This window comes from Amblyraja radiata, chromosome 34, assembly GCF_010909765.2.
Source record: "Amblyraja radiata isolate CabotCenter1 chromosome 34, sAmbRad1.1.pri, whole genome shotgun sequence".
Classification (NCBI taxonomy): Eukaryota; Metazoa; Chordata; class Chondrichthyes; order Rajiformes; family Rajidae; genus Amblyraja; species Amblyraja radiata.
This window is the reverse complement of record NC_045989.1, coordinates 15,408,707-15,426,125: the sequence shown is the minus strand read 5'-3', so window position 1 is coordinate 15,426,125 and position 17,419 is coordinate 15,408,707. Positions and strand designations below refer to the sequence as shown.

Here is a 17,419-nt window from a genome sequence, read left to right as displayed (position 1 = left end):
GGAAAGCACAAATGGCTGGAGGGAAAAGATTGTGTAGGAGTAACCTTTGTATCTAGTTGCTACTGTTAGTAAACACTTGAGGCTTTTGCATCAGCATGGTTCTATTTCATAATATATCGGCCACATGTGAGCTAATTCTATTAGCCCACATGTGGCCCAGAATGCAAACTTGGTTGGCATGGACAAGGTGGATTGCAGGACCTGTTTCAGTGCTATATAGTTATATGACTCTATGACTCTCAATAATCATAATTAGAACTGTCTTCAGTTTATATTAATAATTTGCATGAGAATGTACATGGCATGATTACTAAGTTTGCAGATGACACTAAAGTGGGTGGTATCGTAGAAAGTGAAGATGGTTATCAAAAATTACAGCAGCATCTTGATCAGTTGGGCAGGTGGGCTGAGGAATGGCTAATGGAGTTTAATACAGATAAGTGTGAGTGTTGCACTTTGGGAGGTCAAACTAGGGCAGGGCCTTCACAGTGAATTGTAGGATCCTGGAGAGTGTTGTTGAGTTCAAGGATCTAGAAGTACAGGTATATGGTTCCCTGAGCGTGGTATCACAGGTTGACAGGATGGTCAAGAATGCTACATTGGCCTTCATCAGTCCGCGTATTGAGTATTGAAGTTGAGATGACAAGTTACAGTCCTACAACACGTTGCTGAAGTCGTTAGACTTTACTTTAGCCTTTAGCGTTACAGCATGGACACAGGCCCTTCAGCCCACTAAGTCCATGCTGACCAGCGATCAGCCCGTACACTATCCTATACACTGGAGACAATTTACAGAAGCCGATTAACTGACAAACCTGTACATTTTGGGAGCGTGGGAGAAAACCAGAGCACCTGGAGAAAACCCATGTGGTCACAAGAAGAAAGTCCATACAGACAGCACCGGTGGTCAGGATCGAACCTGGGTCGCTGTCGCTGTAAGACAGCAACTCTGCTGCTGCACTATTGTTTCCACCACCTTTGGAGTATTGTGTTCAGTTTTGGTCACCTTGTTATAAGAAGGATATCAAGCTGGAAAGAGTGCACAGAAGATTTACGAGGATGATGTCAGGACTCGAGGGCCTGAGCTATAGGGAGAGGTTGGGAGGGCTAGGACTTTATTCCTTGGAGTGCAGGAAGCTGAGGGATGATCCTATAGAGGTGTATAAAATCATGAGGGGAATAGATAGAATGAACACACAGAGTCTTTTACCCGGACATAGGTTTAAGGTGAAAGGGGAAGGATTTAATAGGAACATGAGGGGCAGCTTCATCGCACAGAGGGTGGTGAGTATATGGAATGAGTTGCCACAGAAGGAGTTGAGGCAGGGATAGGGTTGCCAACTGTCCCATATTAGCCGGGACATCCCGTATATTGGGCTAAATTGGTTTGTCCCATACGTGACTGCCCTTGTCCTGTATTTGACTGCTACTACTCGGGTCGAGAGGACTGTCGGGTCAGAGCACTGCGTCCGGCCCCGCCTCACCCATCCCAACGTAGTGCAGCACATGGAGTGCAGCAGCAGCGCCTTGCCCGTGGCCCCGTCAGTCTGCGGCCTGACCAGCTGTCTGTCCTTCGGACCTTCGCTTACCGCCGACACCACCACCCATCCTTCTCATGGCCGATCATCGGTACATAAAGTTGGATGGGGTACCGGACTTTGCGCGCGATGTCAGGCCAAAACTCCTCAGCTGGCCTGCCGACTGGGTTTTGTGTGCAATCCAGCACCCGAGTCGGTCAATGAATTGCTGTGGGAATTTGTCCCTTATTCTGACCTTTTGTCCCTTATGCTGGAGCGAGAAAGTTGGCAACCCCAGGCTGGGACTATAACAACATTTCAAAGACATTTGGTCAAGTACATGAATAGGAAAGGTTTCGTGAGATATGGGTCAAACGCATGCAGATGGGACTAGCTTGGATGGGGCATCATGGTGGCATGGACAAGTTGGGCCAAAGTGCCTGCTTCTGCATTGTATGACTAACAGCAACTCCAGAGTGTTTTTGGTGGTGGTGAAGAATGTGGGGCTTCAGCATATTCTCTCTGTAGCCAATTTACCAAATGGCAGCCCTCCACCGCACAGCAAGGCCCAGGGGTTGTCCAAAGATGTCAGAGCAGTGCTGGAAGGTGCTTGGAGCTGCAAGAGCGACTGTGGGCATTGTGCAACAACTAGGTCCAGTGAGCTCAATAACACTCAATGTGTTGAGCTGCGCCTATGCCTGCCTTTATTTGAGATACAGGGAGGAGCTCCAACATGTGGAGACACTATATTGTCAATAGCAAGGTTCCACTGAGGAAAGGTGGTGCTTTGACAATACTTGATAAACATTTTGAATTGTAATTGAGAACAGTCTAAACAACAGTGTTATATAATGTGCTACGAAGCTCAGGATATCTTGTAATGTTGCTTTAGATCTGGAAAATGAACACTGTTTCAGACCTTTTCTTTGGGCTGTCACCAATTTCCAGTTGGTAGGTAAACATGACACTTAAACAAGCTGCACAGTCATTCTCTGATCTCTTCTAATTCACACTAACATATTTCAGCTAGCCTGATGATTGCCAGTTGGTCTTCCAAGTATCAATCTTGAGGTCCCCTCATCTGGAGCTAATCCTGGTCCATCTGGTTGCTCTCTTACTGAATCAATTTGAAGGTTTCCATAGCATCACTGTTCAGTCTCAATTGGAATAAATACTGTCCTCTGGGATGTGAAAGCATATTATCACACAGTTTACATACAGCAGAGAAATGCAAACTATGTAATTTGCACAAAAATACAATAAATAAGTGGTAGATAGGTTGCTGCCATGCATCAAAAATTAGTGGTATGATTTATCCTGATACTTAAATCAGTTTAATTGGCTTCTATTCAAGAATAAAGTTTGAAAATTATGTGCTAGTGTTAGAATTCTACTCATTTTTCATTGTTAGTATTAAAGTGAATTTAATTTTTTCTGGAACTTGCTTGTTGCTGATCATATAGTAATGATATTCTATTTGAACTCTGCAATCTAGCAAAATCTTACTAAACAAACAGACTAACGCATCTGGATTCATGCAAAACACGACATAGCACAATCGTCTGGATCTCCAGCATCATCAGGCCAAACTCTTGGAACTGGCGAGTTTGCCCTCGACTCATACTCGCAGCATGGTCGACACGAAGTCGTAGGAGGTCTTCGTAACTCTCCTTCATGCTCGAGAGTGGTCTCCGCGTACTCGAGGCCTCAGCTAGGTCACGGCGTTTTTTTCAATATGTTAAAAAATGCCTGCGAGTAAAAAAAGGTCGCCATGGAAAAAATCGATACTTTTTTTACTCATAGATATAGTCGTAGTAGGTGGTAGTAGGTCGTCTTGTTAGTCGTAGGTAATCGAGGGTAGTCGAAGGTAATCGAGATAGTCTTCATCATAGTCGAAGGGAGGTCGAAGGAGATCGTCTTTAAGGGCCTGTCCCACTTAGGAGACCTAAACAGCAACCTCTGGTGACCTTGCTCGCCACCCAACGTTTTCACAAGGTCACAGGAGGTTTTGGTCACTCTCCCAATAGTCGAAAGTGGTTTCTGCATGGTCGAGGCTTCATCTAGGTTGCTGCTATTGTTTCATCACGATTAAAACCGGCTTCGACTAAAAATAGGTTGCCGTTTTAAAAATCGATAATTTTTTAGTCGCAGGTCTAGTCGAAGCCGGTTGTGATGCTAGTCGAAGGTAGTCAAGGGAGGTCGAAGGTAGTCGATGGCAATACCTCCGGGGTGGAAAAAAATTGGTTGAAAAAAAGGTCAATGTAAACATAAGCATGTGACCTCTGTCACTCCTGGTCAATCATAGTTGGAGAGTTCTTTTAGCAGAGGAAACTTGAACAAGTGATGGCTCCCAAAAGGTAGACTCGCAGGGGTAGGGCACAACCCTCCAAAAAGCCTGCCATACATGTGTTGCACATCCGGGAGGAGGAGTGGCAGGAGGACATGCCACAGGAGTTGATAGCCCTGCATGAGCGACCCCTGGAAGAGGAGAACAGGGAGGTAGTCAATGTCCCCACCACCGCCCCATCCTTCACTGCACATTTGAAGGCAGCAAAAGTGTAAAGTTTTTAAATGCAGACAAATCCTCCTCTTGCAGCACATTCATCAGGTTATCATACTGTCCAAGCCTCAATCTTCTTTGTAAGAGGGGCTTCACCCACTGACACCTCTCCTTGTGCTTCCTCTTCATCCTTGTGCTTTCCCTTTTGCCTTTCTTGAAAGGCTGATGAAGCAAAAGGGCTGCTGCTGATAGCAGTAGATGTACTTTTTGTAACATCTACCTAACTAGTTCCTTCCCTGCTCGCATGGTTCAGAATGATTTAAAAAAGAACCTGGGAGGCTTTTATTGTAAGAAAAATATACATGCATTACAAACATCATTTAATCATGTGATCATCTGAGCTGTAACCAGTCGACGCTGGTCGTTGTTGGTTTTCAATATGGTTGTTTGAGGTCGAAGGGGGTGTTGTTCAATCGCGGACCAATTTAACATAAACCATCCTCGAGTAAAACGTGCAAGGTCGAAGCCAGTTTTCAAGATAGTCGAAGAAGGTCGCTGTAGGTCGAAGGAGGCTTTCTTCGTAGTCGAGGAAGGTTTTCAACATATGCGTAGGAGGTGGTAGGAGGTTGCAGGTCACCTCGACCATGATTTTTTTTGGGTGGCGGGCAAAGTCACTAGAGGTTGCTGTTTAGGTCTCCTAAGTGGGACAGGCCCTTTACTCTTCACTGTTCGGTGTCCAATTTTTTTCCTGAAGTTAGTCGTAGCTAGTCTTCAACATAGTCGAAGGAGGTCTTCTACATAGTCGAAGAAGGTCTTCAAGATGTAATGTTTTCAAACTCTTCTAAACTCACTAATTAGGTCGCCCAAGTGGGACAGCCCCTTTATCTCCCTTCCATTTACTGTCAATGTCCTTCCTTTATTTAACTTCCCAAAATCTGCCACCTTGCACTTAATGGGATTAATTTCCATCTGCCAATAGTTTGGCCAACTTTCTATCTGATCCATTTCCTGCGGCAGCCTTACACAACCTTCCTTGCTATGAACAGCACTATCAACTTTCATGTCATCTGCAAACTCACTAAACATACCTCTTACATTCACATCCAAGTCATTAATATCTATCACAAACAAGGGTCTCACCATTGATCTCTGTGGTACACCATTGGTCACAGAACTCCAAGCAGAAAAGCATCCTCTGCCACATCCTCTGCCTCCTATCACCAAGCCAAATTTGGCACTAATTAGCCAGCTCGTCTTTCTATGGATCAGCTTTCCATGCAGGACCTATTGAAATGTCTATGATAGGAGATCCTGTCTGACTAATTTAAGAAGTTTTTTTGAACAGGTATCTAAATATATTGATGAGACGTTTGTGATTGATGTAGTTGATATTGACTCCTGCAATGATCTTGCCAAGGTGCCGCAAGAAAGACTAGTCCAAAAGGATAGAGTCTTGAGATCCAAGGCAAGCTGGCCATTTGTATTGACAGAAGAAGCACTTGGATGGAATTTGTGAAGATTCAGCTGTTGCTTCAATTTGACTTCTTGCGATGGCTCTCATTGTCAACCTGCTGCTGACCATCCAAGGAGGAATCAGCCTTTGACAAATGGGAAATTGAGTTTGTGCTTATTGGTAAGCAGGTGACTGAGACCTTCCAGATGAACAGCTTTCTCCTATTGTTCGTCTTGTAGTACAATATCACCATCTCCCATTCCTCATCACAAATATAGTGACACATTCACATTACCTGACATTACACACAAATGTCACTTCTCTGTTGATCATCTGGTACTCTATCTCCTCCTCCAATGAATCCCCAACACCTAGCAGCCATTCCACACGATCCCTTGCTTACCTTTGTTCAAAATACAGCAATTTTTGCCAGTGTTATTATTATTTATCATCCCACCTCCCCATGTTACTTGCTGTTCGTTTGTCCATCTTGTTTGCTTGTGAAGTTTTTGGGCTGATTTTTAGTCACTGATGTATTTTTAAATTCTGTGTACTTTACTATCCCACTTTTCATATCAATGTATTGTCTTTCCGCTGACTGGTTAGCATGCAACAAAAGCTTTTCACTGTACCTCGGTACACATGACCAAAAAACTAAGCTAAACTCCTTGTCTGTGCACTACTAACAGGAAAGGTTTATTTATCCAAATACGATTGCCTCATCATGGTGGCTATTCAGCAAGATTTCATTCATGGTTGCCGACATAACTTGAGGAAGTTAAGTTGGCAACTTTAACTTCTAAACTAAATCTAAACTATACATACAAACTTTAAAATGAAACACAACCAAAAGAGGAAATTGCATTGCCAAGTACATTACATAGCCACATTATCATGATCATTCTGTGTGGCTGTCTTTTTTCTTCTTGTATGAGTCTAAATTATCACCAATACTTTATTTTATCTTGGATTTGGTTTTGAAGTGAAAGTACCTTATTGTGAGGGAAAATAACAGCTCGATGCTAGTTTTCTGCAATAGCAAAGTCATCTATATTTAACATATTATAATGAGCAGCCAACGTAGTTATCAGTGAATCTTTCCACTAGCTGGAAGTGATGAAAAATGTATAAATATTTATTCAATTAATATCTTCATTAAAATGTTGCTCAAGATGAAATGTTTCCTAATAATGAGATGTTAAACATTTGCAAATAAATACACATTTAATACAGCTGTAATTTTCACTACTGCATTGTATTATAACTATGAAATATTTTCTTCACATTTCTTGGATACTCTAGTAAATTGTTAATCATGGAAACTTACATATAAAGAGCAAAATCTATTACCTGATCCAGCAACTGGTTATACAAGTCAAAGCAATTGTCAAAAATGTATCTGTAGGTGGAGTCCAGGCAGGCTTTCACACAATCTTTCACGACCGAACTCGCTCTGGGGGGGCTTTGCAGTTCTTGAACCTGAAATTGTTAATATTTATTGAGCCACAAATTAAGCAACAATTTTGCCACAAAGATCATACAAATAAGCAAAAAAATTAACAGTGGTAATGCCACATGCACAAAGTCAGAATCTGTGGTGAAGTAAAGGATTTGTGAGCACAAAATTCCAATGCCACTTTACTTTCAAACTAAGTCACGAGGGATATGTCACATGACACTCAAGACTTATTTTCTCCTTTAGCTCAGTACAACAATTCTGCAACATGAGGAGACCTACAGCTTTCATCCTCAAATCTTGCTAAGTTAATTGAAAAATTGGGGCAGCTCCTGAACCAGCAAGAGCCATGTTAAATAGAGCTTCTGCTCCTGACCAGCTCGATCAAACTGCTGGAAGTGTACGCTGGGTTCAGGCAGAGATGTTATGATCTGTACTATACTGCAGTAATAAATACATTATTGATAGGTCAGGACTTAAACATAAATAGTAACTTGACATAACTTGATTCAAGCACACTGTAGCACCTAATGCCTCATAGCACGGTGTCCAGCATGTTGCCAACACAGGCCAGGATGGGGATGAAAATAAATAAAATTGCTGCAATTTGGACAAAGGTAGTAGAAAAAAATAGAAGTATGAAAAGTTTTAGATAGGCTTCAAAACGTTTTCCCAGGATGGAAATGTCAAAAGACTAGAAGGCTTAGCGTTAAAGGGGCTGTCCCACTTGAGCGACAAAATTGGCCAGTTTAGATGAGTTTTAAAAAATGACATGTTGAAGACCACCTTCGACTATGTAGAAGACCTCCTTCGACCATGTTGAAGACCAGCTTCGACTAGCTACGACTAACTTCGGGAAAATTGGACACCGAATAGTGGAGAGTGAAGACGACCTCCTTCGATCTCCTTCGACCTCCCTTTGACCTCCCTTCGACTATGATGAAGACTATCTACGACTACCTTCGACTACCCTCGATTACCTAGACTAACATGGCGACCTACTACGACCTACTACGACTAAACCTGCGAGTAAAAAAAGTAGCGATTTTTTCCTTGGCAACCGTATTTTACTCTTGGGAATTTTTTAACACATTGAAAAAAAACGCTGCGACCTAGCTGAGGCCTCGAGTACGCGAAGACCACTCTCGAGCATGAAGGAGAGTTATGAAGACCTCCTACGACCTTGTGTCGACCATGCTGCGAGTATGAGTCGAGGGCAAGCTCGCCAGAACTCGCGGATTAGGTCGCCCAAGTGGGGCAGGCCCTTAAGGTTAGAGAGAGAAAGTTTGAAGGAGATATGGGGGGGGCAGTTTTTTTACTCTGAGGAAGAACTTCCAAGTTGAATTCTAAGTCAAAAGGGAAAGGAATAACATTTATTGGTTCTGATAAGCACTGCAGAACTTTCATTTGTCCAGAGCTCTACTTCATATTCATTTTACTGGCTGTTGTATTACCACTGGCATGAATAATACATTCCAAATGTTAAATAACTGCTCACAAGGATAACAGTTCATTCTCATACTGTAGGTATTCCATTAAACCAACATATTCCCACAGGCAGTTTTCTTTCCAAATAGTTTTTTCGAAAGAGGTATTAAATCATGACACATTTTTCTCCTTGTCATTCTGTCCTCTCCTTTCATCCATGCCCTGGAGATCAGTGACCAATGGGAACTGGAGGGTGAGCTAGATGCTGGAATAGGCAAGGCAGGAAAACTGGATCAAGTAGATAACAGGAAAGGTACCTCATATATCAATGATCCTCCCTTTGGTGGCCAGGATTCCCAAGTCCTGGAGAACCAACTGGACAAGGTTTAAACTAAATGGGAGGTCAATATAAAGCCCCTCAGCCTGCTAATGTGGACATGAAGTAACTGGGGTCAAAGGGGTCTACCTGTCCATATCTCACCCCCATTAATCCTGGAAACGGACAGATTATCAGTACCACGGTGTTGGATAAAGAAAAACTGCTCCAGTTCACTGTCTTTGTTCTGGTTTCTTCTCTACCGTCAGTTTCACAACAGTCCCAATCCTTCATTCCTTCCTCTCCATTGTTTTTGGGATTAAAGTTGCCCACATTTAGCATGTTACCATGTGTGATGCAATGAACTACTGCATTGAGACAGCTAGTTTATGCCATCCAGGTTCAGATAGCCTATAACTGATCCAGAACATTAACCCAAAGATTCTGTATTAATAAAATATGTTCGGCAATTAAAATTCACCAACATATTAATTTCAATAGACAATAGGTGCAGGAGTAGGCCATCCGGCCCTTCGAGCCAGCACCGCCATTCAATGTGATCATGGCTGATCATCCCCAATCAGTACTCCGTTCCTACCTTCTCCCCATATCCCCTGACTCCACTATCTTTAAGAGCCCTATCTAGCTCTCTCTTGAAAGTATCCAGAGAACTGACCCCCACCGCAATCTGAGACAGAGAATTCCACAGACTCATAACTCTCTGTGAGTAAAAGTGTTTCCTCATCTTTCAGGAAAGATAAGAGGATTAGATAAGAGGATTGGATCTGTATGAAAAAATGACCGTCTGTAAATGGCACTATATGGTGCATTACACTCCACAGCAATCCATTGTTGCAGTCAACACTTTTAACAGGATCAAGCCACCACAGCAAACTTGTGCAGGGTCAAATTATAAGTATTGAAAAATCCATATAAGATAGAATTTAAAAAAAAAATGTTGCCCCCTCTGAAAAAAAATAATAAGGTCATTTTTACTAATGAACCACATTCCATATAACAGTCCTACATGTAATATAAGTGCCTACCTTCATTCTAAAAAAGGTAATGCTGGTCAAAAGGTCCACTGTAGACTTCAGGTCTTGCAGTCTTTCTGGATTACTTGCTGGGAAATTATCCTAGGAAAATGATATTTGGCTTTACAGCTTTGAAATGCAGGCAAAAGTTGCATGCTTTTAAAAAATGCACCTTAAATGTGTGCGAATACACGGTATTAATGAGCCTTCATTAAAGATCCTACATGTAGATAAACAAGTTAACTGTGCAATAGGGTTAAGCTTCATAAACACATTGGCTGTGAAGTGCTTTCAGACATCCCCAGGGTAATAAAAGGATACAGGCCCTCTCTGGGTTACGATCGCCAACTGTTACACACGAGCCAGCCACAATAATCAGAGCTGGGTCGCGAGCTCAGCAGACCTGAGAGCACTGAGCAGACTCACTCAATCAGTCAGTGGCTGATGGCTGCTCTTCTCTTCCATCACAGCTGTTTATGTGATCCACACTCTGTTTTTTGTTTAATTCTAACGTACGAACAATTTGGTTTACGAACAGTTCTCAGGAACAGAACCCTTTTGTAACCTGCATAATTAATGCATGTCCTTTGTATCAGGTCACTTTTCCACCATTTCAAAATGTTGCGGGTGGGGAGGGGGTTGTGGGGGAGGAGAGATGTTGGGGAGGAGAGGTGTGGGGCAGGAGAGATGTGGGGGAAGGGGAGTGGGGGAAGTGGGTGGGAGAGGGTGTGTGTGTGGGGGAGAGCGGGGGTGTGGGGGAGGGCGGGTGTGGGGGAGGGGGGGTGTGAGGGAAGGGGAACCTTCATAACCTTCGTAACGTTTGTACTATTTCACCGATCAGAACTTTATTTGACTTGCAGCAGAGGAGAAAGGTGAGAAAGGTATAAAAATCGTGGTGCTATGGGGGATTGTTTTTGCGCAAATTTAATTACAACGCAGACAGGAAGTGGTCATGATGAGAGTTTTAGTAATCTATATAATTAAAAGTCTAAACTTGACCACTTCCTGTTTGCACTGTATATTGATTTTAGGAAAAACCCAACCACTTACGGCTGTGATTTTTGGCCACCTTACTCAGAGTCCACCTCCAGCTGTCAGGGCCAGAGGATTTTTCCCATCGATAGAAAATAAAAGACTTATTAATGTTTAAAAAATGTTGAGATTCTCTCTCCTGTCAATCACGCCCCTTCAGGCGGGAGGGGGGAGGAGCTATGAAACCCGGAAGTGTGGGCGTGGCTTAGTCTCTGCAAGATGGGTGAAGGAGCGGGTCATGACTCTCAGTCTGAGGTGGAAATTTTACAGAACACTGAGAATACCGACCTGTGAGTGCCCTTTATGTGTTTTTATACTGTGCCTTTTGCAACTGTGTGCCTTTTGCAACTGTAAAAAAGATGACAATGTCTAAAATTGATTGTCCACCCTCCCCCTCTCTCACAGTCTCTCACCTGTTTTCGGTAGAATTTCTGGCAGTTTCTGAGCTGCCAGCCTGCCAGGCTTGAGTTACTGAGCTGCCAGGCCTGAGTGACTGAGCTGCCTGCCCAAATATCCATTCAGCCCACAATGTCCATACTAGCCCTCTGGAAACCAGTCCCTTCAGCCCACAACACCCATGCTAGCACTCCAGAAAGCCCTCCCCCACCCCCACATTGGCTAGCAATCTTTGAATTGGTGGAGAGGTGGAATATTGTGTTGGGGGACCAGCCTTCCCGTGTGAAGCTGGGACCCAACGGGTCCCACTTAGTCTAGTAGTATAGATATGCTAATCATAGGTAAATGCCTTTTAAAGTCATTTTTGTGTTAGCGAAATCTCGTGATGTCAACAGGGCTTATGTCATCCTTTGGTAATGAATAACGGTAGCAAGGCACTCATCCATTCCACATACAATACACAAAACAGATTACAGCAAAACCGCCTTGGAATTTTACATTTTTAAAAAGCTCTCGGGTTTAATGAGTACTGCACAACGATTGGAGTCGTTTATCACGTGATTCCTCTGAGACAAAAACAATTTGTTAACTGCCGATGATAACGCTTACGTTGATACACGTGTCACCAATACATCGATATGCATTCCTCAGTAAATTTAATTGTAATTTGACCTTCAAGTATTACTAATGCGTTCCTTTGAATAAAATTAACAGAGTATAGCACTTCTTGCTGATTTGTCTGCTCTTTCAAATCAAAAGTATGGATTGCTGCAGCTACAAATGCTTTGGTCATACCCAGTTACTTAGAAAATGTAATACAATTTCTTAAAACTGTCTGATGCAGGTACAATTACCATTTGAACTTTGTATGTATCAGTGGATGGGAAAGGCATTAAGGGCCTTTCCCCTTTAGGCGACTTATTTTGCAAGTGCAGGTGACTGTCAATAGTCTTGTTGAATCGCCGAAAAGTGAATGTGTAGAAGACATCCTACGACTATGTAGAAGACAAGCTATGACTATCTACAATTTAATCACCGATGCACTCATGACAATTGGCGATCCAATAGTGGGGACTGAAGACAACCACCTTCGACTTGCAGACGACTATACCTACGATCACAGAAAGCAAGCTAGCTACAACTCTATAGTCATAAGATCACCTAAAAAAATGACTTTAGATTTGTCAAACATGTTCTTTTAAATTCAGTGTATTGCTTGTTTTAGTGTTAGATTTATCAAGATGTATAAAAATAAAATCCTTTTAAATACAGTGCATTTGAAGTGCTTGTGTCTGTTTCTGCATCAAAATAAATGTGAAAAGTCAAACTTTAAATACAGTGCATTCCTTCCTTGAGTTTGTGTGTGTTTCAATGATCTAAATATATGAGAAATGAAATATGAGATATAAGTGATGACATGAGGGACTACTCTGAAAACGAATGATATTCATACATCAATTTGAGGTTAAAAAGTCAGGGATTTCCTATATTGGTAATGACTCATGCAAAAGCCTTATGAAACAAACAAATGTTAATAACATTTGTTTGTTTCATAAGGCTTTTGCATGCTGGTGGGTGGTGTTGAGGGTTGTGCCCTGCCCCTGCGCTGAAGCCTTCTCCTCAGAGCCATGTCTCACACCGTCTGATCCACTGAAAGCAAAATTGCGCAATGACCGTGCACTGGAATGACAGCGCATCACGTGCTGCTGTTTACATACCTTTTTTTTCTCAATGAGCCACTGAAAATGACTGGTCAGCAAAGGCGATTAACTAAGACTACCTACGACTACCTACGATTACCTACGACCCCACTACGACTAGACCTACGACTACAAAAGTATCGATTTTCTCCAAGGTGACCAATTTTTGGTCGCAGAAAATTTTTCTACATGTTGAACATTTTTCAGAGACCATACTGAGGCTGCGACTAGTTCCCAGAAAACGGGAACTCCTCCCGACCATGAAGGAGACCACCTGCGACCATGTGGCGAGCGCAGAGTCTCCTGCACTCGCCAAATTTGTCGCCTAAGTGGGACAGGCCCCTTAAATGGGTATCGAACAGATGCAGGCAAATAGGACGATCACAAATAATCACCTTCGTCGGCTTGGACGTTTTGGACCAAAAGGGCTGATTCCGCCCAAAATAACTTAAGGCCTTTTTGATTCCAATGCTAAGGTACAGAATATGCAGGTTGCTAGGTAAGGCAACTTCCAGGAGACCGCAAAGAAACCGGGTGGCAGTGATCGCAGAAACCGCCGCCGGAGCCTGCGTCGACCGCGTTCGTGGTCAAGAAGGTCGGTGCATTTATCGACGAGAAGGTCGGTGCGGCGGAAGTTGGGGTCGGCGGTCATTAATGGCTCCGGCGGTCGATCACGGGCTTCCTGGCGTGCAGGTACAGTCCCTCATTCACCCACGTTATTTAGTAATTTTTACCCATCATTTAGGGATGTTACATGAATTTAAAAAATAAAGTATGCTTATGTTTATTTTTGTTAGTTTGTTATCAAAAGTATATTGATGTATGTTTTTGTTAGTTTATGAAAAGTGTATATGTGTTGTTCTCTCTCTCTCTCTCTCTCTCTCTCTCTCTCTCTCTCTCTCTCTCCCTCTCTCTCTCTCTCTCTCTCTCTCTCTCTCTCTCTCTCTCTCTCGCTCTCTCTCTCTCTCTCCCTCTCTCTCTCGCTCTCTCTCTCGCTCTCTCTCTCTCTCTCTCTCTCTCTCGCTCTCGCTCTCTCTCTCGCTCTCTCTCTCTCTCGCTCTCCTCCAAGGTAAGTTCTTCTGTTTGCCTTTATTTGCTTCAGTTTTGAACACGCAGTTTGATTTCTTTTTTTGCATTGTCAATAAACCTGAGAAAAACATAAGTTATTTTTTGCTTAAACCAGTTATCAGAAATATATATTATGTTTGCCTTATGGACTATGAAAGAGAAAGAAGTCTATAAAAGAAAAATAAAGAGATTAATAAAGTTATATAATAAATATTTATGTAGGGGTTCCCTGAAACATGAAAATTATTTCAAGGGTAAAAAGGTTGAGAAACGCTGGGCTAGAGACAGCAACTGGTGAGGGTTGGTGTGTGGTTGATGGTATGTAGCTACTGGCTGAAAACTTGGTTCTTTAAAAGTGGGAATCGGGATGTACTTTACCCCTCTATTTTGTAAATCTGATGGTAGCTGCCATTTTATCACATGGTGACTTTGATTTTACCATATGGTATACTACTATATACTATATTAATATAATATAATTAATATAATTAAGGTTTTAATTATATTAATATAATTAATTTATATTTATATAATTAATATAATTTATATTACAAATAAAATTACATTCCACTCATGACCAAAGGGAATAAAATAGGATAAAAATAAATATAAAATTATTATAAAAGACAACAACTTCACCTCAATTTGTTTCCCCACAATCAAAATATAAAAATCGTACTGCAGATACATCAGAGCAGATATTAAATGTTGTCAATGGGAATCTGGAAGCCTTGATTAATGATACATGAATTGACATGACATCATGTTTATGCAAAATAAAATATGAAAATTGGTTCCATGAGATGTGATTGTACTGTAATTACATTGTCATAAAAGATCAAATGATTCATAAGTGAACAACTGCCAATATTAGTAACTCCACTCCTATATCAAACAAACAACTCAGCAGTTGTTCAATCAGATTTTGGTTCAGGAAATAAATACTATTGTTGCTTGTGACACCCAGGTCCTGAGAATAAATAGAACGCCTCGTTAAATAAAGTTCCTGCCATCAACCATTAATCTATGCCCCTTCCGAGCTCTGGAGAACTTTTCAGGTTACAAATATTCAAACACTTGCCAAGTTTAGTATTAATCCTATTCCAGGTTGTCTGATTCACTTGGTAGAGTTCCAAATACCAACATACAACTCAATAGTTACCATCTAGTCAGCCATGGAATATTTCACATATGTCATTTTTTAAAGTCTCTTGCAGTCAGTTCTTGCACAACACAGGCCGGAACCAACCTATTCAGACTCATTGTATTCATTTGGCAAAGGAGGCCATTCAGTGAATAAATCTATACTTTGTTTCCGGCCCCTGGTTCTGGCCATACCCACATTGTCAATCATGCCTCGTGACTTTCACCTGGATCGAGGTGAGACATACCTATATCTACCTAAATTTCACAAATGGTAATCCAAGTAGGACACAATGCTTAGTAATAACTTTTCCACAACACAATTTCCCTTAAAATGAATAGGAACTGACAGGCAACTTCCGCTAAAGCATGAGGTGTAAATAAATAATCATGGAATTAACATGTTTGGATGGTCTGGATCAATAGAAAATAGACAATAGACAATAGGCAATAGGTGCAGGAGTAGGCCATTCGCCTCTTCGAGCCAGCGCCGCCATTCAATGTGATCATGGCTGATCATCCACAATCAGTACCCCATTCCTGCCTTCTCCCCATATCCCCTGACTGCTATCTTTAAGAGCCCTTTCTAGCTCTCTCTTGAAAGTATCCAGCATCGGAAAATCAATACAGTGTTGGTATCGAATGCCACAGCTCTGCTACTACTCTTCCCCAGTACCCAAATGTTGACTATAAACTCAAAGGAAGAAGAAATGCTTTGGTGGCAAGAAATTGAAACTAAAGGGAAAAAAATGTATTTTCAGTATTTACAGTAACATACTGTATAACCATAGGTATTGGTTTATTATTTACCAGCTTTTGAACAGATCATTTTGAAATTTTGTTCGCACTTACCCTATATTTAGAAAGGTCAATCCTCAGAGAGTTGTGCAACTGATCCAGGAGTTTTATAAACTTTTCTCTCTGTAAAACAAATAAAGCAAAAGTTTCTGTACTGAGGATAAACTACTGTGATTTTCAGTTGTCCAGTTATAAATATTTAGAGTGAAATCATGTGCATCCACAGACTGTATAGACAGCAAGTGCAGGCCTGCCATTTCCTTGTGATATTATGTATGTAGTAGGTGCCACTTGTTCCAACAGCTTTAGTCAATTTGCTGCTGGTTATTACCTTCAAGGAATAAGAATTCATTTTGAAATTTAGGAAATCTGTCTAACCAAAGATTGATGTTGCAGGTAACCTCCAAATACTATTGCTGAGACATTCTACTCAAATTTATAGTTATTTTAACTATTAATTGATTTCCAAATTCAATTTAGAACTGTACTTTAAAAAAATGATATATTTAATGTGCTTTGGATAACAAAGAAACTTACCATAAAACTTTACGATCAATTCTCAAATATTAAAACAAAACTCATCTTCCGCATCATTCTTAGGCTTTCTCTTACAGTTTCTATTTAGTTGATGAATAGGCAATGGTTGGATTTGACTGCCTACTGAGGCATTTCACTTATCTGCAGTTATGAAAACACCTCTTTTTGCATTACATTTTTCTTGGAATTGTGCATATCTCTTGCAAATCAATAGTAACTTTAAGCATTGTAACAGATGGGTGATATGTCAAATTGTTTTGGTTGGCGTGCCAGCAAATGGTGTTATTATTCCACTAACTGGTGGTGTATTTCCATCTGTGGAGATCTATGTTGTGGAAGCAGTCACCTCATCATTCAATGGCTGCAGGGGTTGACATTGATATATCCAGTTTACTCATGTATCAATGTCACTCTTGGGATCCAGGATGAGACAGCCAACTTGATGCAGCTCTGGAAGACTTCAGTTAGGCTGCATTTGGAGCATTGCATGCAGTTCAGGTCACCCCAATAAAAGGAGGATGTGGAGGCTTTGGAGAGGGCACAAAAGAGTTTTACCAGAATGCTGCCTGGATTACAGCATATTAGCTATGAGAGATTGGACAGACTAGGATTGTTTTCTCTGGAACGCTGAAGGTGAGGTGAGACTTGATAGTGGTATATAATGTTATGAGAGGCACAGCAAGAAAGTCAGAACCTTTTCCCAGGGTGGAAATGTCAAAGACTAGAGGGTATAGCTTTAAGATGAGAGTGGCAAATTTTAAAGACCTGCCTGCAACTTGCTGCCTGGGGTGGTGGTGAAGACATATATGTTAGTAGTGTAAAAGGAGATTTAGAAAGGCACGTGGATATGCCGAGAATTGAGGGATATGGATCCAGTGCAGGCTAATGAAATTAGATTATCTTGGCATCATATTCGGCACAGATATTGTGAGCCGAAGGGCCTGTTCCAATGCTGCACTGTTCTATGCTCTACTATGTTTCTTAGACTGAAGGCTTGAACCAGTGAATTGCCAGATTAATTAGTGCTGGGTCCTTTGTTGT

At 41.6% G+C, this 17,419-nt stretch overlaps 1 protein-coding gene across 4 annotated transcripts in view; it reads right to left on the bottom strand.

Annotated features, from left to right (window-relative positions):
- Positions 1–17,419, bottom strand: part of unc13c (unc-13 homolog C) — a 378,167-nt gene that overhangs the window by 97,063 nt on the left and 263,685 nt on the right. For all 4 annotated transcript variants that reach the window (XM_033050677.1, XM_033050678.1, XM_033050675.1 and 1 more), the window contains 3 exons: positions 15,896–15,964; positions 9,717–9,806; positions 6,821–6,949 (listed from right to left, as the gene is read on the bottom strand). In XM_033050677.1, the coding sequence (XP_032906568.1) occupies positions 6,821–6,949; positions 9,717–9,806; positions 15,896–15,964 (288 nt within the window). The remainder of the gene's footprint in view (positions 1–6,820; positions 6,950–9,716; positions 9,807–15,895; positions 15,965–17,419) is intronic.